At 35.7% G+C, this 26,248-nt stretch overlaps 1 protein-coding gene across 2 annotated transcripts in view; it reads right to left on the bottom strand.

Moving 5' to 3' along the window:
- Positions 1-26,248, bottom strand: part of CSMD3 (CUB and Sushi multiple domains 3) — a 623,909-nt gene that overhangs the window by 368,962 nt on the left and 228,699 nt on the right. For both annotated transcript variants that reach the window (XM_088149036.1, XM_088149037.1), the window contains exon 6: positions 21,725-21,837. In XM_088149036.1, the coding sequence (XP_088005162.1) occupies positions 21,725-21,837 (113 nt within the window). The remainder of the gene's footprint in view (positions 1-21,724; positions 21,838-26,248) is intronic.

Here is a 26,248-nt window from a genome sequence, read left to right as displayed (position 1 = left end):
CCCTGCTTAACTTTTTCAAGAATATCCATGGTCAGCAAAATTGTATCACCTGCCGTAGCACCTCCACACAAGCAATATTTTAGCAGAATTGTTCTTACATCCAAAAATATGTGATAGTTTTCTTTCTGACAAAGGATATTTAAAAGCTATGGATAAAATCCCCATGCAACTACATAAAGGGAGTTCATAAGGCATAAGAAAGTGCCATTGATCCTTTGACTGTCAACTGTGCATGCCTAGAAGTTGTAAAAAGGCAATCAGAGGGCTACTTAAACTTGGAAAAATATCACAATGCACAAAAGAGGGGGAAACAGGATCCTACTTGAATCGGTCTTTGCACACCGCCAAAGATTTTTGTTTTAACCCATTGATTTTAAGTGAGTCCACCTCTGCTTCAACCTATTAGGTAGAAAACTAGAATGAGGACAAAACAATCACTTAAATCAAATAGACCTCATGTGTATAATAAGTATTTAGACAAGGAATAGAAGTATCCAGCCCTTCCTACAGTATTTGCACAATGATGGTGTAAAAGAGAATATTAAGCTTTATAGTATACCAGCAGGAATCTCTCATATCAATATTCTATTCTGGCATCACTTTCAGGGGTTCTCTTCAATCAAATTCAATTATTATTAACATCACTCATTGTATGTGAAAAATACATACACATTACAAATAGAACTTTAAGAAATACAATAGGTTCAGAAAAGGAAAGTGAACACTGAAAAAAAAAAGAAATCTTTTTGAGACTTATCTAAGATATTAATTGTACCATACAGATTTTGGTCTGTTAAAGATGGGAAAGTACTATTGCTATTACAGGTAGTCCTCATTTAGTGACCACAATTGGGACCAGCAACTTGGTCATTAAGTGAAGTGGTCACTAAGTGAAACCACAACTGTGCTTACGATTTTACTTCACCTTTCTTTTGCTTTACAGACCTGCAAAGGCTGCAAATGAGAGGACTTAACACAAAGTTACTTTTTCATCACCATCGTAACTGTGAATGGTCGCTAAATGAGGCCGCCGCTAAGTAAGGGCTACCTGTATTTGAAAGAAGTCTAAATTTTTAGACTTCTTTACTTGTAGTTAAAATTACTATTTTAATTACAGTATGCCTACTCTGAGATTATTTTACATATATAAAAAAGATTACAAATCTTGTGGATGAATAAATAAAATGTCATGTTATTAAAAGCTATGTTCCTTTAGGATAAGTAAGCACTCTTCCTCCATCTATCCTATATATCCCTACTTTCATCATCCTAATACATTTTAGTAGCCAAACAACTCCTGAAAATGTAGGTGGAATATTCATCCATCCATCCATCCATCCATCCATCCATCCATCCATCCATCCATCTCTCAATGCTCAATCTTCTGGTTTAGAACAATTGTTTCCTTTACTGTATTGTGACCAAATCTAAAATTACTCCCCTGTTTTAAAAGAACTCATCTTCCTGTCCAGTAAACACAGTATGTAGACTTGGTATACATTTGTAACACTGGCTCTGTTAGCTTCCTTTCTGTCTTGAAATATTGAAGGTGTGGTTGATATCTTACAGTTTTGTTTGAGTTACTTTGTTTAAGCTTCTTGTATTTCTGTCTGCCTGATTTGAAACTATAGCCAAGCATGACCGAGAGATGTCAATATACACAAATAGCAAATGTCCTTTTGATGTTGCTCCTCATCTTGGGACCTAATGCCACTACTTCTGTTTGGGCTAGACATGAGAACACTAATAAATTTCCATACCCGCATGGCTTTCCACTAAATCTGATATTCCAAGATTGCTGATTACTATGCTTATATCTCCTTCTATATGTTGTCTTTTCTTTCTTTCTTTCTTTCTTTCTTTCTTTCTTTCTTTCTTTCTTTCTTTCTTTCTTTCTTTCTCTCTCTCTCTCTCTCTCTCTCTCTCTCTCTCTCTCTCTCTCTTTCTTTCCTCTATAAATAAAATTTTAGAATGGATTCAGAACTAGTAGCAAATCACACATGAAGACTTGCATTTCTCTGATGCTCAAATGGCAAATTCTGAAGTTTCATATGCAGACTTTTTTAAAAACAATTGCTTTCAGAAATATTTCATATGATATAAATACCCAATAGGGAAACAATGTCTATATTATACAAGCATGAGCTATACTTTAGCCTTACTCCAATAAGTACTGATGCAAAGAAGTTCCCTTTCTCTGTCATGCTTCAAATATTCTACATGGAACAAAGCAAAAGTCTTTAAAAACTTGCACTAAATTGTTATGTTAAAACCTTGAAAACAGAGAAAGCAACTTATAAAAAGTAATGTCCCTACTGATACTTTAGTAACTTAACATACATAATATTCCTCATCTAATTTGCCATTGTGTCGTAAAATGTCAAAATTAGGCATCTGTCTCATTAAAAAAAATATTCAATTTATGAGAAGCTTTTTTAAAAAAGATGTATTCAATTTTGCAGCAAGTATGTTCCACAAAAAGCTTTCTCTATAGCATTTAATAAAACATGATCCAATATCTCTTTGATTTGACATCTCCCAAGTTGAATGCAACCTGTCATCCTGGAACTGCTAAAATGAGGAAATTGCCAAGGATTTGGCAGGCCATAATTGTATAATTGTGTTATTCTTGGTCAGAGAGTTTTTCCATGGAGCTTCATAATATTTATCCAGGCTGACAACAGCTTTCTGAAGGTTTGGACAGGAAGATAACGTTCACATTAGGTGCCATATGACCTTCTTATGGTAGAAACTTCAGATTGTAAAAGTTTGTGGTTTCAGTCAGTTCAATCAGTAAACTATCTGCATTCAATTTCATTTATCATATACTTTATGATACCAAAATTACAGAAAGGGAAGGAAGGAGAAATAGCTAGCAATTTTGGTGCATTCTGGATTGAGTTAGGGATATAATGTGATGAAAATTTAAAAACAGTGATAGAAGTGGAGGAAGAGAATACCACAGAACAACTTGTTTAAAGAACGGCATTCTAATAAAACAAAAGAAGTCACAGTTCCATCAAAAGTCTACCAGAATGTTATATACAGCCCATCTCCCCTTAAGCTCACAGAGTAGAAAGATATAGATGTTACAGAGTTTTATGAGATTTCCACACACACATGCACCCTTGGAAGGGAGGGGGAATTTTTAAGAATGTCATGCAGGTTCTAGCATCTCTTTCACTCATAAAAGCAATGACATCTGAACAATGTCAGAGTGCAGTATAATTAATTAAACCACATGGACAATTCCAACAGACATACTCAGAATAACATAATGAACAACAGAAGTCTGATTTAACAACTGCTGTACTGAAGCTCTTGCAAACTTAACAAGAACACTTTGTCCTGACCTAGTCAAAGAAATCAGATTCTTGAAGAACTGCTCTCATGACCTAACTAGCAAAACCCCTTTCTATAAATCAATTCTGTTTGGCTGTGTTCATAAAAAAGAGTGGTAGGCACACAAAATTTACTGTTTTGGTCTGTTAAAAAATTGACCATGATATTTGATATATTCATGGAAGGAAGGAAGGAAGGAAGGAAGGAAGGAAGGAAGGAAGGAAGGAAGGAAGGAAGGAAGGAAGGAAGGAAGGAAGGAAGGAAGGAAGGACTGTACATACAGTTATTCTCTATTATAAAGAATTAAGGTCTGGGACATCCTTCAGTCCTATTATCCACTTTCTGTATCCATTATGTATCCATAATGTATCAGTTGTGGATGCATTATGCATTAAATTTAAAAAAAAAAAATGTTCCAACATCTTCAGGAAAAAGGACAAAAAGAAGAATGAGGATAGGAAAATATGGTCTGTTTTGAAAATGTGCTGAAGAACTATTTACTCTACTGTTAAGTTATATATAAGTTATAACATATAACCTATCATCCAGAGGCAAAGCATTAAATATGCAAGTGTGTACACGTTGACGACCAGAGAAAAAAGTTCACCCTTAAATATTTCAATATATTGAACATGTTTACGTAATATGTAGAAAGTTGAACATTTTAATAGCTACACAGCTGAGAGTAAGTAACTTCAAACAAAATATGACTATGAAAGAAAAAGAAGACAAGGGACATATACTGCAACAATCTCAAGAAAATGTTGTACAACACAATAAAGAGGAACATTTAATGAATCAGTGAGGATGCAAGAATTGGTGTCCTCAATGAAAAATGAGTTGAGATAAGATGTTGGCTAATCACCAATGACTTTGAGAGATATTTTGCTACTCCCTAATTAATTTTATCAATTAGTGTTCCCTTCTATTCACTGAAATAGAACAATACTAAATAGGCTGGAAATTAGGATGCCAAAGAGGGTTTGAAACATGTAATCTGAGTATCTAGGGCACATTTTTATTACTTTGTCTCTTAGATGTTAATATAAACCATTGAGATTTCATGTTTATGCTATTGGCCTAAATTTACTTTTCATTTGAATAGCAACTGGAAAAAATAAGGAAGTTCAGGAGCATCGCTTTGTGCTCTTAGGACCTCTGATTATTACAGTGCAGATGTTGACGTGCATCCTTTGGAGATTCATAGTAAAGCTACATAATTAGAACATCTATCTATCTATCTATCTATCTATCTATCTATCTATCTATCTATCTATCTATCTATCTGTCTGTCTGTCTGTCTGTCTGTCTGTCTGTCTGTCTGTCTGTCTGTCTGTCTATCTATCTCTGAAAGCTGTACATAAACTTAAAAGAGCATAAACAATTTTAAAATAGTCTTTAATCAATATATGTATGTATGTATGTATGTATGTATGTATATGTATATATACTGATTAAAGACTATATATATATAAAAATAAAATTTCATGGAAAAAGAAGCAGCATTGTAGATTGAAGTTACCTTCATCACCATTACAGTCTGAGCTCTCATATGAAGCAGAAATGCCACAATGCAATATTTTCATTTTGCCTTCTGTCTTTTTGGGTCTTCTTTCTTTTGTCATTGCTGATTAGTATCCAAACTCTTCTTCATTTTGGAGACATGGCAAAATTTCAGGTTTATATTCTGCTGCCAAAGTTGTTATTTCAGAACATGAAACTCATCACAAAAAACTCTTGTCTTCCACTCCTTTATGCAATTTCTTGCTTTTTTACATCCACTCTTCACCTAACCTTCTGCTGGTCAAGGAAATGAAACAGATGGAGGAATGTGTATTCTTATTGTTCAGAGTATGAGGTCCACATACCTTCACTTCCCATGTTATATTGGTAGCCTGTCTGCTGTCATCATGGTATAATAATAGCTTTGATTTGCTTGTGTGCTATAACACCCACATTGAGCAAAAGTGGCCTGAACTTGCACTCTGTTACATACCTCAGACGTTGAAAAAAATGGCAGAAATGTAAAGCTGGTCTCATGTTCGTTCATCATTACTTTGCTTCTTCTCCTTTGACATTATTTTCCTAATTTCTTCCTTATTCCTTGTTCTGTTTTTAAGGGAGAAGGTCTTCATTTACTTCAGTGTTTGTTCATCTTTCTTTCCTGTTTACATATTCTCAAAATTATTATTAATATTCAACATCAACCCATAAGTACCTAGATAAGCAGAATTTCTGGCATTGTTTCAAAATTATTGCTAAATGCTCTATTGGGCCTATTTAATATGTCCTTATAGTTCTAAATACATTGTTTTAATACATTTCTTATCCCAATGCCTGCTCACTATGAGGTATATCTAGTTAATGGTGCATCAAATACTCCTATTCCTATTTTCCTCACATTTTTTATTCAATATAGAGATGCCTAATTGGTAAAATTAGCTGGTCATATAGTACAACTCTCCACTTGGTGCAGGATCTGCTAAATCTTTCTGGACAAATGGCTACCCAATCTCTGTTTAACAACTTCCAGTGAAGAGGAAGATACCATATCAGGAAGCAACAGATTGATGGCACTTTACATCAAGAAAATCCTCCTAATATCTAATCTGAATCTACTTCCCTGTAATTTCCACTAGGTATGCCATTCTTCAGCATGGTGTACAATAGATGGGGTGTTCCATTCTTTTTAGAGGGTAACTATGGGTGCCCATGAGTGTCCTTTTCTTTTTTGTGTTTTTTTTAATTACATAACTGTCTCTCCAGTGGTCTGTTACCTCCCTCAGTTAAAACTGAGAAGGAGACATGTGTAAAGCAGAAAAAAATAGTCCCATTATTATCCGCACAAGAATGTAGGCTGGAAAAGTACAATGAGATAATTTTTTGAAAAAGAAAACTAATAAGATATTCTGAGAATAGGACAGGAAATTCTCTTGCAGACAAGAACATTTGCAGGAAACTGGAGAACAAAGTTTGGTACGAAGCTCAATATTTGATTTCTGTAAGTTAGTCACAACTTTTTGCTCAATCCCCATTTACATATGAGAATATTCTTCTGATGAATCCAAGGTTGTATGAATTGTTATTGCTGCTGTTATTTGTTATATTATTGGTGTTCTCTGATCTTGGCTGTTTTCTTGCAGACATTTCTTTACCAGGCTAGGTATCATCATCAGTGTGAGGGAGAGTGGGGTTTGCTGGCTGTTTATATCTAACTTGCCCTGCCATTCTTGGATGAGGTGTAGTTTCTTCCTCATTGGTTCCTTGATTGAGATCTTGTTTCTTCCTTTATAGTTTATATGGTGTTGCTTCCTGATTCTCTAGATGATGGCTGCTATGGAGGATGTGCTCTGGGCTTCCTTGCTTGATTTTTAGTTGGGCCTTTTAAATAGTATGTAGAAGGAATGAAATTATTCATCTAGTTTTAAGTTTGACTTTTGGTACAAATGATTGTTTACTTGACTGTACTCCTTATTTCAGCTGAACTTGCAAACAAGTTGTCTGGTTGGCATCTGGACCTTTTTTATTTGGCATTTCTGCAGAATGATGGTGGAAGGTACCCCCAAGTATCCTTTGAATCAGGAGCATTAAATAGGGGAGCCAATTTCAATCAGATAATGCTAGAAGCTTCTCCCTGGAAATCCCTGATGCCACTTGCAAACTAGTCAAAGCAGCTTCTGTTCTGGTAATAAGGCTGCATAACAGAGCAGAAAGGGATGAGATACAATCTCGCATGCATTACTTTAATATGCAGAGCAAACAAACAACAACAACAAAAAGTTATATTGCCTAAAGTAATTGAAGCTTCTGGAGACTTGATTCATAAAAAAGCAAAGCAAAACAAAACAGAATCCTAACATGCAAATAGGAGCTGGGTAATTACAATTGTGTTCAGCAATTTGAGACAGATGAAAACTGACATCAGAATTCAGTTGCTGGCTATAGCTGGTTTGAGAGGTGGCTCAGGAATTGTGCCTGAATGGCACTTGCTGTCCTGCTTTTCTATGCACGATTGCATCCCAAATAAATATAGCAATAAGAAGCCAATATCAAGATTGCCTCCTTTTCACGTTTAACTGGATTTGGTGTGAGTTTGCAGGCCACAAAATTTCAATATTATGCAGTCCTTCTTTCACCTTCTCTCACAGGAATCAGAAAGGCAATGAATGCTACAGTCCAGTATTGTAAGGAAAATAGGTTGGTGGTAAATTAAAAAAAAAAAAGCCAAAGTTATTCTTCTCCCAAAAAGCTAAAATTCAAAGATGGAACATAGAGGGGGACCCAAGTGAACAGGATCACAACTTTCAATACCCGGGAGAGGTTTTCCACTTCAAGGGAATGATTATAGAATGCTGTCTGGGAGACATCATGATTATGTCTCCCAGACAGCATTAAGATCTACAAATGCCATCAAACAGTTCTATTTTACCAAAGGAGGCAAATTAATACCGGCTGCTTCAAAACTGCTTCAAGCTAAAACCTTAGCCCAAGTATTGTATGAAGCCCAGGTGGGTCTTTATGCTCAGAATAATGCCCCTGAGGTGTGGTGTGAGTCTGTGTATGCAGAATAGGTCATCTGTGCATACAAAACAACTTTGGCTAATATAGGCCAGTTATTGATTTTGAGTGTTTAAGACAGTAATGATGAAGCATGGAGTTATGCTGACGCACCCTTTCCAACCAACCATTTCATGGAACAAACTCATTTTTAATTTACAAGTGTTGTTTTTATTATAGCCTTTTCTGTGTACACAGAGCCTATAGGTATATTTCTGTGCAGTAAATAGGGATAAATGACATTTAAGGATGACTGACACATATTTGTATGTTATTTAAATTATTTAAACTGCTTTGTTGTGGGTGTGGACATGCAAAAAACAAACAAGCAAAAACCACAAACTGAAAGTAAAGGAGAGAATACTTAATTTAATTAATTCAAGTAAACTAAACCCAAAACTAAATTTACAAAAGAGGACAAAATCATTGTAAAGAACCAAACTTCAACAGCTGGATTCTCTATTAAATGTTGCTTGCTTTTATCAGCAAGAATATAAACTATTTATAAAAATAAATTTAAAAAATGTTGCGTGGTAAGGGACTGACAAAAGCTAGGGTAACATTAGAAAGAGTCTAAATGCACTGCTTTTTCTACTCAGCAAAATCAAATCAAATCAAATCATACAAAAATGCATCAGATTACATCTCTGCTTGAGGATTTTGAGCATCTTATTCTAAAAGTGTAATCACTGGAAAAAGGAAACAAGCCAGCAAACTGTGATGTCAAATCATATTCTGAATGACTTTGGTAATGTCTGTACACTTTCTTTGTCTAATGATGGTAGGAAGAAACATTTTGCCGACATAAAGTTTATTTCCAAAAGAGAACGCTTTTAACGTTTTTTTTTTTTAAATAATTCTTATTATAGCTGGTGGCTAAGCAGAAAGCAAAATAAAATCAGGAACTAAAATAGTTGGTAAAAGGATTTTTATTAGGGAGGTTAAACTCTCTCTGGTTTAAGTTGCAGTTTTTATCCGCTTGCAATTGTTAACCATGAATGGAAAATGCATAGCAGTTTGGTAGTGTAACCCTATACATTTCTACTCAAAAGGACTACTTACTAAGCTTCGTGAATCTTAATTTCTGGAAAGTTTCCATAATGTCAGAACAATTGTTTCTCCTTTTCCCAGCAGTAGCAGGTGCAACAGTAGATGCAAATCAGCAATTAGATACCTCCTTTGTTGTCTTTTGGAAGATGAGCTACAAGTTCTGTTGCAGTGGTACTGAGGACACAAAAAATGAATTAACCTACATTCCTGTCATCTCAGCTACCAGAGGTATCTATGGGATGGAGGTCAAATGGGTCAGTCTGAAAGTTGCTTTAGGTTGTCATGATGCAAGCCCCACTTCTTTTGTACATATGTCATGATATCACACACATGTTCAAAAGGGGGTCAGCCTCATTTGTTATTCTGATTAAAGCAGCAGGAGCCCATGTCTGCTACAGCATTTGTAAGTAGCTAAGGGACTGTTGGAAAGTCTGTGGCTGCCATTGCATTAGAAATCACCAGATAAGAAGTGTTGCAGAATCAGAGAAAGAATGAGGAGTTAACTAGGGTGACGGAAAATATAGATGCTTATGGAGAGTTAAAAAGGAATGGATTTGAACTTAAAATGATAGCATAAAAATTGCAGTTTGAGAAGAGAGATATAAATGGCTAACCTCGTGCACTGTTCAGATCAGATCACTGTTCAGATCAAACAGGCTTTTAACAAAAGTTAAAAGTCCCACTGTGTACTAAAAGCAAGATGTTTGAGGAAGTCATAATCATGTAGGCTAACCTATTTCATAGGTCTATTTTAACTTTCTGAGCTCCTAGAAAAAAAAGGAACAGGATGCACACATGAAGCTTATAATTAATAAATAGCCTGGAAGTATTTGAACGTGACAGTATGATAAAATAAACAGAATAAGATTTTAAGCCAAAGTTTCTAGAGCACTTATGTTTAAATAAGCCTCAACTATATTTCCATTGCAAAGTCATAGACATCTGTACCTAACCAGGACTTCAAAATGACAAAACGGTGCATTATGACATCACAATGCAAACTGATGCCCATTCATACTTGAGTCACAAGGTTGCATGTATGTATGTGGTGGAATTTGCATCTTGAAACAACTTTCATTACCTGCTCCCCACTGCCCCCTTATGGACACATATGGGTAATAGGAAGAGAAAAAAAATCAGTTTTCCCATTACTAATAAATATTGAAATGTGGTATTAGAGCAGTGTTTCTCAACCTTGAATACTTTAAGAGGCATGCTGGCTGAGGAATTCTGGGAGTTGAAGTCCATACAGCTTAAAGTTGCTGAAGTTGAGAAACATGTAATGAGTAGCATCAGCATTCATAACTCTTGCATCCTATTCTGGTCTATGTTGAAAGGCTAACAAAATTGCTTGTGTTATTTGTGTTTCTCAGTAGTGTTATACCTGCCACAATCAACAGTGTTTCCTTTTCTTTTTTTCAGAAAAAGTATAAGCAATTCAATAAAACATTTATAATAGTAAAAAACTGAAAAAACTATAAACTCTACAACAAAATAAAATATAAATAATAAAAGCACTTCATTGACTTCATTCTCTGTAGGCTGAAAAAAGAGTTTAGTTTTTAAAAAGTGTTTGGAAAGTCATCAACAGAAGAACCAATCTGATTTCCAGAGGGAGGCTTTTCCATGATACAGGAATCCTCAATGAGAAACAGGATCCATGGTGTCAAACCCCCTCACTTTACAAAAATGGGAATTTTGGTAGCTGTTTCTTCTGGGTTGAGAGAATCAGCTTGGTTGAATGAGAGTTGGATTGGAGAAGACTGTCACATGAGTGCCTCAGTGCTAAGCCACTGCTAAATCATGAAGGCTTTATAGGACAAAATCAACTATTTGAATTGCAGCCAGAAGCTGACAGGAAGCCAGTGCAAACCCTGAAGCGTGAATGTCATATGCTCATGCCAAAGGACATCAGCCAACAGTCAGGCTGCTGCATCCTGGACCAACTGTAGCTTCCAAAGGCAGTTCCATGGAGTTTACACTGCAGTAGTCCAAACAAATCATGATGAGGTGTGAATCACCCTTATGAGGTCCTCTCAATCAAGATAGGGCTGCAACTAGTGCATCCAAGGGAGCCTCTTGGACATGACCTCTCTTACTATCCAGCAGAAGCTATGAGTCCAGAAAGACTTCCAAAGTCACAGATCTGCTCTCCCAAGGAAAATACAGTCCCATCAAGAGATAATATTGGAGCTGTCAGACCACCTCAATATACAAACAGCAACTCTTTCTTAATTGAGATCAAGTTTTACTTCAGCCTTGCTAATAATTGGATGATTAAGTATATATTTGAAGTATATTAGAAACTTTTGAACTGACAACATGTTTGTGCCAAAAAATAGTGTCTAGCAAGGGACAACCCAAACCTGTCTGTCTGTAACAGACTCCACGGCTTTTTTTCTTGTCTCCATCACCCTCTATTTGAGGTCTTGAAGTTGAGAGGTAGATATGTAACAAACGTTCCCAGTCCTGTCAAAGATGACTAGAACAATAAAGGCAATAAATACTATCATATCACAGTATTAGCAGTCCTTGGAATGACTCCATCTAAATTTTAGATTTTAGATTCTATTTTAGATTTTTTTTTGTATCCCACCTTTATTATTTTTATAAATAACTCAAGGCAGCGAACATACCTAATACTCCTTCCTCCCCCTATTTTCCCCACAACAACAAAACTGTGAGGTGAGTTGGGCTGGGAGAGAGGGACTGGCCCAAGGTCACCCAGCTGGCTTTGTGCCTAGGTAGGACTAGAACGCACAGTCTCCAGTTTCTAGCTTCATGTCTTAACCACCACACCAAACTGGCTCTCAGTTAGTTACTGATGTATAGATGCCTATTTGGTTGTCAAATTGTTGGTTTAGTTTCTAAAAAATCCTTCTTTCTCAATGAAACAGATTTATTATTTTTAGGATGGTTTACAGCTTCAAGAACATATTTTTGTAGTATTTTCCAGCTCATTTTGAGGTGGCAGAACCTACTAATACTGAAATCATCTACCATGTATCCTTCATCACTCTGTACTCTCCCTTCATGGTGTCTTCCTATGGATTTAGATGAGGCATGGAAAGTTAAGGGCATACACAAGTTCCTAAACTCTTCATGACTCACAGGAATTGAAAACTCCATTAAAATTCCTTGTACTTTTCTCCTTTGAAAAAGAAAATGAACACAATTTCTTTCTTATCAAGTTGAATAAGAGAAGTGATTTCTAGCACAAAATTAGATGTGTATGACTTGTAGACTTCAATTCAGTAAACCTAATCAACTAGTATGTTAGCCAAAAGTATAGAAGATAAAGGTAAATGGCTACATTTGGGCTAACTCTCTTTTTCTATGCCTGTCAGAATCTCATTTATGTAGAATTCTGAAAACAGTTTTTTTCTATGTCACTCCAAGTGGTGGACATGCTCCCTAAGGAGCTATGCACTTTGCATCTCTTCAAAAGATCTACATCTCTTTTGCCAGACTCTTAAATGTTCATTAATGTCTGCAATCATTTTCATTTATTTGACTGAATTTTTATTTTTCATGTATTCTGCCTTTTATTGTTTAGCACCTATTAAACTAAATTCAAATTGAATTGAAAGGTGGGATATAAATTGAATGAGTAAATCCATGATTGGTCCCACAAACCTATAATGAAGGATTGTAACCAAGCCTACAGCAGGTCACCATCACTTCCACAATAACACAAGGCAATAAATGTATACTTCCAGAAGTGCTTAATGGAGTTGCACAGGAGAGCCTCTAATGATTATGATAATGGATCTTAATTGAAAATAAGTCATTTCTTAATGGCATAATGGAGTAATATGGATTATTATCATTATTAATATACAAAACTGGGACCTTTTTACTACAGCTCTGACCACTCTTTTTCAATCGGTTAACATATGAATGTCTGGGCCAGAATGCAGATGGACTTCCAAACAGGCATTGTGTATAGCATTGTACATATAAATTGTCATTCAGTTTTTACTAGCATTCCTTGCTGTAACAAGTATTAACCATGGCAAAACCCGCTTAAGCTCCCATGTGGATTGAAATATATTTCTTAGGTAGCTTAGGAAATATGAATCCGCTTTCTGCTAAAATGGAGCATTAGTTCATCTGAGTTTAGCAGTGACTTTCAAGAGTTCAAGAAAGCAAAATTGATCCTGGATATTTTGCATATAACACTGTATAGTATACTGCAGAGCTGTGAGCTATGGCAATGATTTGCTTTTTAATACTAGCAGGTTTAAATATACTCAGGTTGGCAATTATAAAGGAAAGAACCTTTTTAGAAGGCTACACCAGAATTATAAACCTACTACTACTTGCATTATCCCATTTCGTAAACATTTTTGCTTCCTTTTGATGAAAAATTAGGGGGGGGGGGTGTGTATACACACACACACATTTCCTGCATCTTTGGTTTTAAGAGATGTAGCAAAACTATCCATGATGATTACTTATGTTTATCTTCCACTAAATTTAGGCTGCAAACCTGTTAGCATCTGGGTCAGCAATCCAGGGAGATAGAATTACCAAGTTTTCCTGTTCAAATTTGACCATTAATACTTACAAGGTTTACACAAAGGGTGGGAGGAACTGCCTTACAGCCTAATGGGGAAATTGATATGTTTAACATTTTTTGTTAACCCCCTTGAGCTCATGATGAAAAGAGTGGTATAAATGTATAAAGAACTGTGTGCACATGTGTGTGCATTATATTACTGTATGATTATCTACATATATACAGTTGTTTATGCCTATATACAACTAGGAAATAAAAAAAGAGAAGAAACAGGCAAATGTATATATCTATATGAACATCTGTGTGGGTATATATAGGTATGTCACACAGAGAGAAAGAAAATGAAAGAGAATAGTTTATAATCTTAATTTGGATATCTTTCTGGTATGGGATTAGTATCTTGGTGGAAGAATAACTACTGCCGATTTTCTACTTTGTGAAGATATCATGAACCCACGTGCAACCATTAGCAATGCAAGCTGTCCTCAATAGAGGGCAAAGCCAACATGTCAATTATATTCATCACCCCAATTTGGAGCAGTTGCAGTCCACAGGCCAGAAGATTCTGGGTGTAGTCCTCCCAAGGCAGAGGTATAGATAGTAAAAAAAGGAAAAGAAAAGACCATCCCCCCCTGGAGCTTGCTATGCAGCCTGGTTATTTGGCTGTTTGTTTGCAGCTGGCACAATGGAAACCATTGGAATGCATAACAGAGCAGAGCTGAATTTCTTCCAGAGTGTCACAGACCTTGATGTAAGACATGATTTCTTTAGACACACGATCTGCATGATCCTTTCCTCAGCTATAGTGGAAAGAACTGCCCAAATTAGGCTCATAACTGCCAGGTGAAACCGAGGGAATCAGCTGATTCTGGGACAGTACAATCTCTATGTATCTCTATGAGACTGTGCTCCACTAGAAAGACCTGGTGAACAATTTATGGCTTTACTTGGAATATCAGATCCTACTGGAACAACAGGTAGAAACTGTGACCAAGAAGACTTCAGCTGGTGTTCCAGTTGCAGCTGTTCCTGGAACAAGAGTAACTGACAAGAGTTACTCATGCTCTTGTCACTTCACATATTGTCTATTGTAATGTACTGCTCAAGGGGCCACCTTGAAGACCATCTAAAAGCTGCAACTAGTGCAAATAGATAGCCTTCATAGCGCAAGAGGTCTATTGGTTGCCAGTTTGCTTTCAGTGCAATTCAAAGTGTTGGTTACAAACATTAAAAGAGCTACATGACTTGGAAACTAGATATATATGGAGCCACTTTCTCCCAATACTCCCTCTACATCCAAAAGTATTTTGGGGGGGGGGGGTCACTCTTCAGGTCCCAAGGTCAGATCAGAACAATCCAGTTTAGGAAAGATTGACTGTTTCAAAACAAACAAACTTTGGAGGTTGGTAGTATGCTGGGTTCCCATCCAGCAGGCAGCAACTGTTGTTATGGCAAATGGTTTTCCTTGGAGTGATGATGAGTAAGAAGTTGTTATTGTTATTATTATTAGTTTGGTGTGCTATAACTTTTTATTATTGCTTTTATTTCACTTCCTTTTTGTATTAGTTATAAGTTGCCTGAAGCCTTCTGCAATAATGAAAGTTATCAACTGCAGTAATGAAAGTGATCAACTCATATCATCCCTTGTCAAAATGATTGTTGGAATTGTCCAAAATGCCAACTGAACAAATGTCTACCCCATCCCAGCTATAACCAATAATTCTGTCCACTGAAACTCAAGTACTATCCTTGTTCTTTAATGAGTTAGTTGTCACACTTTTTCAATTCCGTTTTCCATTGAGGCTATTGTGTGATGGAATGGAATTATGAAGGCCAGGCTCAGGGAGAAAAACATTTTCTTTCATCTTCTGAGGAGTGTGGGAAATATAAGAGGATGAGACTGGCACCTTCCTGAGGAATTCACAATGTTGTGGCTGGCATTACTTGGGAGCTGGGGTTTCAGTCTGGGAAGATTCTTGCTAGAGGTTGTAGCTAATAAACATTGCTGGACTGAATTTACATGGTCTCTTGGAGTTCCTTGGGGTAGGTCTAACAATTGCTGTCATTTCCATACTTATAAAAATTAGCTTTTACTTCCCCTGTTTCGTTAACAGGGTAAGAAAAAAACTAAGACAAGAGCTTTAATCTTAGAATTATATGGTCTGGTAGGTTATTCATTGGTTGATTGCCAAGGATAGTTATATTAATGATAGTTTTATTAATACTTACCTCAATTTATCAACAGACATTGATTTTGGAGTCCTTGGTGCTCACTTGAAGTTGTTTCATTACCCGACTAAGTAACATTATCAGTGCTAGTGAGTGTGGGGTTTGTTCCCTGTTTGCTCACTAGCATTGATGATGTTACCTAGTTGGGTAATGAAATGTCTGCAAGCAAACAACCAAGCTCAGAGAGCACCAAGAAGTCCACAGTTCATCCCTGAGCTACATATATTCTCTTCTATTGTATACATTGATTAATTAATCAATACACGTACAATGGCTCTATCATTTTTATTCCTATCAATGAATGCAAAAATCCTATTCATTTTTTAAGGCACAGATTGGAAGTGAAAAAGAAGGCAGATATAAACATTCCCTCACTCTTTTTAGTTTCTGTTGTGCCTTATAAAGAAAAAAATCCTTGAAAAAAATTGTCATAACTAGAATTCTACCATTTTTGTTTCCCCCACTTCCTCTTAAATAGTATAGGGAACAAAATCTCCCTGAAACTATAGACATTGGTACTGGGGACAGAAGCAGGGATATCAAAAAGTCAAAATGGAGGATATGGCAGTATAGTTAAAATCCCACCTTTTATACAAAGGGGTTGGGCAAACCCTATCTTAACTCTTTTGGTACCCTCTGTGTATGCCATCGATTATACACCAACGTTGAATCAACTACTCAAAGTAAACCACCTGGAGTATCAGTGTTTTCACATTGCAGATGTTTTGATTGCTATTGAAATTAGATGTTCTACAGCTGTTTTCCTATCTTAACATATGGTTTATTAATCTTTGTGCTAGAATCAGCCACAGGCATTAAATGCAACCTGAAAATCAAGACTACCAATAATTATTTGGCTTCAGACAGTATTAGACTACCATCATAAACTGGGAGTGCTGGATATAGTTGCAGTTTTCTGGTCCTGGAAATTGTAAGATGCTCTACTTTTCAGGGCTGGACACCTTTAGCTTTCTTCTTGCAATTGACTGAATTCAAAGTGGGAATGTGTGTGATTCCAAACAGAGTGTCCCTGTGGGCCCCATCTTTCCCATTACAGATCCCATGGATTTGTAAGCATGCTTTACTGAACTAGGTATAGTGAGAAGGCCACCTTGGACAGCAGATTTTGAGAATCTTGACAGAGCAGAAAAATCATTTTACTTTATGTGGTATCACATAAACACTATTGGAAGGATCACCTAAAAAGAAGCTTCAGTGTGAACAGCCCATCCTTACAAAAGTATGAGGTGGGTTTTAGTGCTGACTCCGTGATATAACTAATTAAATAGAAGTCCAGTCCTTGAAATGTAAAGATAGAAGTTGGAAAGCTTGGATACTTGTTCCATTTTAAGACTCGTCCTTCTAGATCCTATGAAAATAAGAACCTATGGAGGAGTCTGATTAAACTTTCTAGGGCATGGGATTTTACTCACCTTAAAAAGTGATATATGTTAATAAAGAAATCTAAATTGGTGTGTTGAGTAGCAAACATAATAAATTCTGTGATGACACATTTTAGAGGATGTACCCATATTCATCTATTATAGTAAACATTATAGCTCCTGGATGTTTAAACCAAGTGTGAATTCAAGATAACTATCTTGGTTCATACCAAGGGCTTATTTTTCTTTCTTTCTCCCTACCACCACTTCCTTCCACCACAGCTATTGCAATGATGGGCTGTCTATCTGTATGCCCCATCCTTAGCTTGCTCACTCGCCAAAAGGTGATGCATCACAGCTCTTTTCATTTTTTCTTTTGGTAAAGTCTGTTCAAATTCTGGAAAATACTCCAAATAATATTTGGATACTGTATATTTATTTTTGGCATAAACTTTGGTATACATAAAACATGAATTGGTAGGCCCTACCAATGCATTTTTAGTTCTATTACCAAATGTACTAATTCTGTACTAATTCCAGTTTGTTTAAACATACAGATCTACTGATAGATATCTACAGATTAACATACAGTATATGCAGCCACAGAAGGAAAAGTACATAAATATTATCTGTCTGTCTGTCTGTCTGTCTGTCATCATCTACAGCACCTATCTGCAGAGACCAGAAATTTTGTCACCTTGTTGTATTGGGCCCTATCACCTGTAACTGAATATCCCATTCATCACATTATTTTCTTGCATCATACTATTGTCCTTTCCTTGATATTTTAATAATTTAAGAGACACAGTCTTTCTAATCTAAGGAGACACTCATTCAGTTCTAGAAGATATCATTTTTGGTATAGATAATAAATAGTCTGTCTTTACATGTTAAAGTAGCATAGCAAGAAACCAACAGTCTTATCACAAGAAAAAGCTATTGTGAATGAACCACTTTATTCTGATTTGACAGACAATGGGGCCCCACTATAGAAAGGCAGCAATTCGTATTCTGGCTTCTTGTACTGAATGGTCTTTGAGCTCCACCATACAGACTATATACTGGTTTGTGCTCGCCAAGTGAAAACTTAAAATGCCAGTTCTCCAACTTGTACTCCTTTTTTTTTTTTCCTTTTCCTTCCTCTACATCTTCATCTTAGTCCTACCTAACCTGATGTTTTGCTGGGAAGCTGAATCCACACACTCTTTCTAATTCATAAGACACAACTGTTCAGTAAGAAGGCAGCAAAACTATGATACAACAGAGAAGTGGGCAGATAGCAACTTTACCAGAAAGCAGGAGCCAAAGAGAAATACATTCATTTATCTCAAGGATAAAAGAAGTAGGCAAGGAGAGAAGCAAAAGCAAAAGATGAAATAAAATGGATTTAAATCAGCAGGAAGACCGCTGTGGCAAGACTTGGATTTCCCAAGCAAAGTTGGATCATCCATAATCTCTCTCCCAGCCAGTAAACTAACCTTTGTGGTGCAAAGGCAGGACAGCTGAATATGAGGCCCACCAACCAAGCTGCAGAGAAGTGCCAATTGACAGATGTTGCATTAATTCCATTTTGTTTCAAGAAATACCCAACACAGCAGAATGTGCCTAATATAGTTTATTCTAACATTATAAAAATAATAAAGGGGAAAAAATGGGCTGGAAAAATACTTGAAATGCCATGCCCTTTCAAATGGTATTACTGAAATACAAAAACACTAAGGGGAGACTGAAGGTTTAAGATGCCATAATAGACTCACTATTATTCTTTTTCAGGAAAGAGAAAACCACCAGACATACATTAACAAATGTGCTGTAACTAGTTCACCATTGCTAAAACCTACTTAAAGTATTTATTTTAAAATATACATCTTGTATTATTTAAAATATTTTAGCTCCAGGACATCATTGCTTTGTAATCTTTGAAATCAATGTTATTGTTTTAGTTTCCTCTGATCTCATTTGGTTATAAGGATTTTATTTGCTCTTTAATCTATGTATTTGTTTTTTCATTGCAAAGTTTAACTTACAATAAATCATTTCCCTTTGTTTTATAATATAATTTTGTTTTGCTTCTTAAAAAAAAAAAGCTTAATGAACCCCTCCCCTAACAGAGCCAATAACAGGGAATGAATACAGAGTAGATGCACAATCTAGGACAAAAAATTGCATGTTTGAATATCAGGCTGCTTCTCCCTATATATGGAAGCATTCTCTAATGAGTGGCTCATGAAAGTGAATGAATAAAGAACAAATGGGATAGATAGATGAAATCGGTGGTATAGCTGGGTGTGGCTAAGTACTTGGCCATAAAGAGTACCCCCCCAAAAAAAAACCAGGAAAGAAGGAACAAGTAATACACAACATTAGCCCAACCCATCTAAATTGTAAAACATTTCAGAAAAGATGGATGTTGGTGCAAGGCCAGGCATAAATGTGATATTTAACAGCTGATTATATTATGTTACTAATTAAAAAAAATAGGTACCGTTATAAATGAATGGGATCACTTTATATAGAGAACTTAGTTTGGTTAATTATCTATCTTTAAAATTATTAATTGGTATATTCTAAACTTATTATAATATTGCTATATCTCCAATATTTAAAGAACTTGAAAGAATAGTTAGAATAGTTGGAATATAATTCAAAGCTTCTGTTATTAGCAGGAAAGATATATTTTCATTTGGTATTATACTAAAGCAAATATAAAATCTTAATTAAATTTGAATGATTAAAATTATCCTTCTACTGCTCAGTCAGCTAAGACACAGTTGATGAGCCTACTAATTAAACCAATTTATGCTAGTAGTTCTATTCTTAGCTACTGTCCAATCCTGAAGTACAAAAGAACATGTCCATTGAAATAAACATAAATTCATATTGCATTATATATTATAATTTTAGATTTAAAATAAAGACTTGCACTCATCAGCTTGTCACTGCTGAAAAAACAGTCCTCAATTCTCCTATGAGTTGAGAAATCGGTAGCCTTATGTCCAATAAAATTCAAGGTATCTCTATTTCTATTAAACACATCAATTAATACTGTCCTTTATTCATTTCATATTAATTCCACAATTCTGTGGCAGTTCTGATGGATCTATCAGAACTGTTTTTCATTTCACCTCTACATCACACATTTCAATACTGTTCTAAAGAGTTGAGGAACTATTGTAAAGCAGATTTTGGAAACTAAGAGCTGCAGGAATAAGGATAGCAAGATGTCCCACTAAGCAGAAGTCTGTGCAATGTTGGACATAATCAAAATATCTACAACATTTTAAAATATTATTTAACAGTTTTTTAAAAAAAAAGTATATTTATTTTTCCTGTGTAATATGTGATGTAACTTAACATATGATATTCAAAACCAAACCAAAAGGAGTCCTGAATTTTGCCATATAAAATCCTGACACTCTTTAAAAACTTTTTGCTTCCTACATGCACGTTGTCAGTTTACTTTAATAATAAAATTCTATAGAATCAACAATAATTCTGAGTTCAGTAGAATTATAACATTTATACAATTGACGCTTAAAATGCATTCAATAGGGGACACAACTTAAAGACGAATATATAGTAAGTTCATAATTTATGTCTATAACTTTTCACCTTCAATTTGAAAAGGCTATCAAGGGGCAAACACGGACATTCACAGATACTTATTGGAATTTGTGTTGCTCTGTAGTTTTATTTTGCAGATATTCTATGCCATATGAGAAAAATTTACTTTTATAGGTAGTTTAAAATTCAACATGGTTATGGGATTCTGCAAAGCACTTGTAAATGTGAATAATTCACATATAAAGCTGCAGTTATTCTGAAGTTTTGAACATATATATTATATAAAGCCTCAGCATTACATTATGTCAAAAAATAGAAACTTTCCCTGAAGGGTACACTTTACAAAACTGTACAAATTGTGTTTACCAAATTTTTAAAAAGGAAAAGAAAAGGCAGGGGAAGAGGGCTTGGAAAAGAATAATACTGCCTGATACATAATTAGTACTCCCTGGCAGTACCCAGAATGTTTGGATTCAAACTAATTCCCATCTAAGCCTAAAATAGATTTTCCTTTTAATCCTTTCACATCTGAACAGGGTGTCTTGCATTTGGATCAGGTTATTTCAGTCATTTTGATGTGTTTCAAGCTCAAAAACACTGGCAAAATGGTTGTGGCAGCCTTTGAAACCCTCTTTTTTTCTTTTCATACAAATTTGCTCATAGAAAATATAAGTTAATAAATAAAAACCTGGTTAATAAACAGTAAAAAGAGACTGCATGCAATGAAATGTATTCTACTCAACCAAAATAATTCTGCTTGATCATGCTGCAATTACACAAATAAGCATTGGCCTAAATGTTCCAACGGGATCACAATGTTTAGAAGAGGTTCAGTATAAACTGCACTCCTCTTCTGATCCAAATCTCTCTTAAATATTTGGGGTTTGCAGAGCAAATAAACCTTAGTGCTTCATGCGGTTTTGTCCTTACCGCAGAGAATGCCTGTTTCTGCTGGTCTGAACTTACAGATAAAGAAGTTTTCTTCCTTTTGAATGAGTGGTATATTTTGTTTGTACCCCTCCCCCCTTCCATTCCTAGGTCTGAAAGAGGGAGGAAAAATGGTTTTCATTAAATATACCTTGATAAGGAGCACTAAATCCACGATATCGGTGGTTGCTGTCTGTTACAAAATGAAGCCTTAGCCAGTTTTTGTTGCTGATAATTGGAGGTGGGATATTCATTCCAGATAACCTGAATGAGAAAAAGACAAATAAGACAAACATATTTAATAGGATCAGAAACCCCCAGTTAGTCACCAAGGCCACCAGCTCCTTCAAAAGGCTTCAGAAAAAGACTTGTAAGGAGGAAAAAATAGCTATTGTGCATTATTTTGTATAATTTTGCAGTTCTCTAAATTGGGATGGCAAGGAAGAGTTCTAAAATAGAGCTTTTTTCTTTAGGAAAGAGGTGTTAAATAAAAGAGTTTTGCTAAAGAATTGTAAATCTACTCTCAATATAGAGATAAAACTTTATAAAATTATAATTTGTCATCTTCATAACATTCATTATCCTAGCTCAGAACTTTCTGGATTCATCAGGACATGCAAATGGAGGCACTTTACACAGTACAGATATGGAATTTGCATTTAAAAGAACTGGATAAATTAAAAGGGCATGCATGAATTTGTTCAAGACTGACTTGAAGGAAAAATAGTCTATTAATAGCTACAAAACATGACGACTATTTAAGTATTATATTTATTTATTAGACTTTCATCCAGGTGCTCAGGGCAGTATACACAGTGCTTCTTCCTCTAATTTTATCCCCCCGAAAACAACCCTCCAGAAGGAGAGAATATACATAGCTGAAAATTGAACTATGGAGTTCTTGGTGCTCCCTGAGCTTGGTTGTTTGCTTGTAGACATTCCATTACCCAACTAGGTAACATCTAGGTAACATCAGCAATCACACTAATGATGGTACCTAGTTGGGCAATGGAACGTCTGCAAACAAACAACCAAGCCCAGGGAGCACCAAGCACTCCACAAAAACAACCCTGTCAGGCTGAGAGAGAGAACGACTGGCCCAAAGTCACTCACTGACCTTCCATGGCCAAGGATGGATCTGAACTTGGCTATATCAGTATATCACAATGGCTGTCCATATGCTTTCCCTAGTATCAGTACTGACCTGACTATCAAGATCAATTATGGTGGACAATAGCAAAAAAATGCCATGAAAGCCACAGTGATGCAGTGGTTAAGAAGTTGGACCTGGAGTATGAGAGATGCATACCCTCTGCCATGAAAACATAATTGGTGACTTTGAGGCTGTTGCTTTTAGGCAAATGTATCTCACAAGGTTTCCGTGGTCAGGATATAGCCTCATATACCCTTTCTTGAATTTCTAAATAAATGGAAGGATATAAATCAAACACAGTTTTTTGGATATCCTGATTGTAGGCTTTTGGGGGGAGGGGGAATTGGCTTTTAATAGATCAGATAGGTGTGGGATCCAAGCAATAATTTTCTGAGACATCAAAGTAACTATAAATCTGCTATGTCATGATGTTCACTGTGATCCTGGAAAATCCAACTGTTTTTTTTTAATTTTATGATTGGCCTTGCCAAGTATCATTGAGACAGATCTTTGATCTGATTTAGCAAACATATTTATTTTATTAAAGTAAAATGATCTAGTAAAACAGATCCCATGTGATTTAAGGAAGGACCAAGTAATTTTTAGAATGGTGTAGTGGGATGAAATGAGATCAAAATTATATATACTTTCAGGATAGGAGAAAATAACCTTTGCTAGTCAGGAGAAGCATGGTTTGGAGTGATACAGATCAGTGTGAGTGTAGTGAAAATACAAAATGGACAGTGCTGTATTATGTGTACAGAGATGGGTTTTCCACTTTTGTCCATTTGTTGGGGGATAGAAGATCTGTCTTAAAACAAACAAAACTGTGTTAGCCTCTTTCAGATGCTTCTTCATTCCCTAATTCAAAATAGCAGGAAATCATGTCACCATTTTTTTACAAGAGTGCAACCAGGAATTTAGGAATGATAAGTGCTTAAGGAACAGCCCCCAAACTATACAACTATAAACAACCCACCTATTTTATATGATATATTCCATTTCCTCACTTCAGTGAATTAAGGGGAGAAAACACGTTCATTCCTCTCTCATTCATTTTATCTTCACAACCTTTTGACCATGAGAAATGTATGACTAACCCAAGGCCACCCACCGAGCTTAATAGCTGGTTCCATTTTAGCAAAACACTCCAGCTACAATGCAATATTGGTTTGTTTTGCTTTGGAAGTAGAATTTGGTCATAGTTCCCAACCCTTCCAAGAACTCTTTGCTTTGCTCTAACTCTCCTCTTAGAAGGGAAAGATGCCATAGCAATGCTACTGCTATGGGCTGCTTAATTTGAATGAAGGTTAAGATGCTCTTTTCATCTTTTTTACTGTAAATGCAGGTAGAGCTGCTTTATAATTTTTACACTTTTAAGCCCTCTCTGTCCCCATTTGATAAAGGTATGTACTTGAACCCAGGTTATCTAATGCATATTTCACTGGACCATAAGGTTATTTATATATGGACAATATACAAATTCCAAGTGATATATGATACAGTATAGCATAAGAGAAAGAAGAAACACAAAAAGTCTTTTTTATAGTTTATAGCTATTACATGTTAGTCATATAACACAGAATTTCCTAAAGTAACTTTTCATAGTTTAGTGGACCCACTTAATTTTCTGATAACATAGGTTTTGTTGTTGTTAATATTGTTACTTGAGAGTTCCTCCTCCTTGATCAGTCCAGCTTCAGATTCATGAAACACAGAGATGTGTTTACAACTTCAGACACTTTTCTTAAAATGAATCAAAAATACTGTCCCAGCATTCCAACTGTGCTGTTTTATCAGCAGCCTGGAATAGCGGCTATTAAATTGTGTTCATTCCACCCACTACGCAGCTTGGCAGATGTGGATGTGTCTAACTGATGAAGAAGCAGCTTTTGTCTTTAAAAAAGAACTAATCCTGGAGAAGTTTAAGGTTTATAAACATCTTGCATTCTGTCCTTCACCTGGGAAGTAGCCCTCTCTGAGTGATCTGTCAATCAGCTTGCCAGATTTGAAGCAATATATTATTTCTTTATTTACTAGATTTAGAAGGTCACCCAACTCAAACCATATGACTCTGGTTGGCATTCTCTCTCTCTTTCTCTCTCTCTATACACGCACGCATGCACGCACACACACACACAGCCATCTTAACCTATATCTCAGACATTAAACATGCTTAAATAATGCCTATTCAATCTGTACCGTTGTCCTGTTTTTCACAGTAAACAATAAGATGCTTCAGGGAAGCTAATAAGCATGAACAGAATAGTATCAGAAAATTACAGTAGATAAATTCCAGTTTAATTTGTACCCAGCATACTCCCAGTCAATCCAGATCAGAGCAAGCACACGTGCCATTCAGGCCAGCTAGCAAAAATATACAGTATCTTGATGTTTATTAAACATCACCAAACACTAAAGCAGTTCACTGGCAAAATGGGATAAAAGGTAGACAAAAACAGGAAGGGAAACAGAGAGAGAGAGAGAGAGAGATGAACAACAAGCAAGAATTTTATCTATCTATCTATCTATCTATCTATCTATCTATCTATCTATCTATCTATCTATCTATCATTGATCTATCAAAAGGTACAGAATTTTCAAGAGCCATGGAAACAATACCATGTGTAATTAGCATGAAAAACCCCAAAGACAGTGGCCTTTGATTATTTCAGCTTTAACTCTTTTATGTACACAGTGGTAGCAGAATAGAGATAGAAAGTAAGATGCCAGATGATCCCTCCTTTATTCTGCACTATGAATAAACTTTTGATAGACAGTAATAATGTATCCAACAAATAATACTATCCCCAGCAGACATCAATAATAGCCAGAAGGAATCTGATAGAAAACTTAGCCACCTAATAGCTATTAACTATTAATGTAGCTACCTTCCTTAATTTGGTCTCATACAATTTTAAAGTCATTAGAGCTAGTGATCCTCAAAATATGCTGCTGTGCATATGCAAATCCATTATGCTCAATAAGGAAAATTACTGCTTTGCCAACATCTGATAAATAGTAGATTTATTGGATCTTAGTTCTAGTGTCATTGCAGACAGAGGTGGAGGAAAACAGTGGGGGAAACTGGGGGAAAAAACAAAGGTGGGGGAAAAAAACCTCCTTTTTCCACTGTTCAGCATATTATTTATTAAAAAGACTTTTAGTCTACCTTTTAGGGTATCTGCCTTTAAAGCGGTCATCTAATCATATAACTGAGGATTATTAAAATTACATTAAGATAACAGATAATTGATACTAAAGGCAGTAAAAAATGCTTGAATACAGTAGCACACAATGTTCAAATAACATTGATATTCTAAAGATATGTGGCCAGTACTCAGAAGAAGTCCTTATTTATCAGCTCTAACTAATAGATCAAGAATGGGATTGAATGCAGACAATTTAATATGAATGAAGTTGGTATTCGGGACAGTATCTCAGGCTCAAAAGAAATAGGTATACAGTGAAACTTCCTATGGAAGAGGCACAGTTCAATGTGAATACACAGTTCCTGTAAAA

The sequence above is a fragment of the Python bivittatus genome, unplaced genomic scaffold, assembly GCF_059951505.1.
Source record: "Python bivittatus isolate LINGU-HERP-01145 unplaced genomic scaffold, Pbiv_v1 ctg000590_np1212, whole genome shotgun sequence".
NCBI lineage: Eukaryota > Metazoa > Chordata > Lepidosauria > Squamata > Pythonidae > Python > Python bivittatus.
This window is presented reverse-complemented; position numbering and strand designations above follow the sequence as displayed.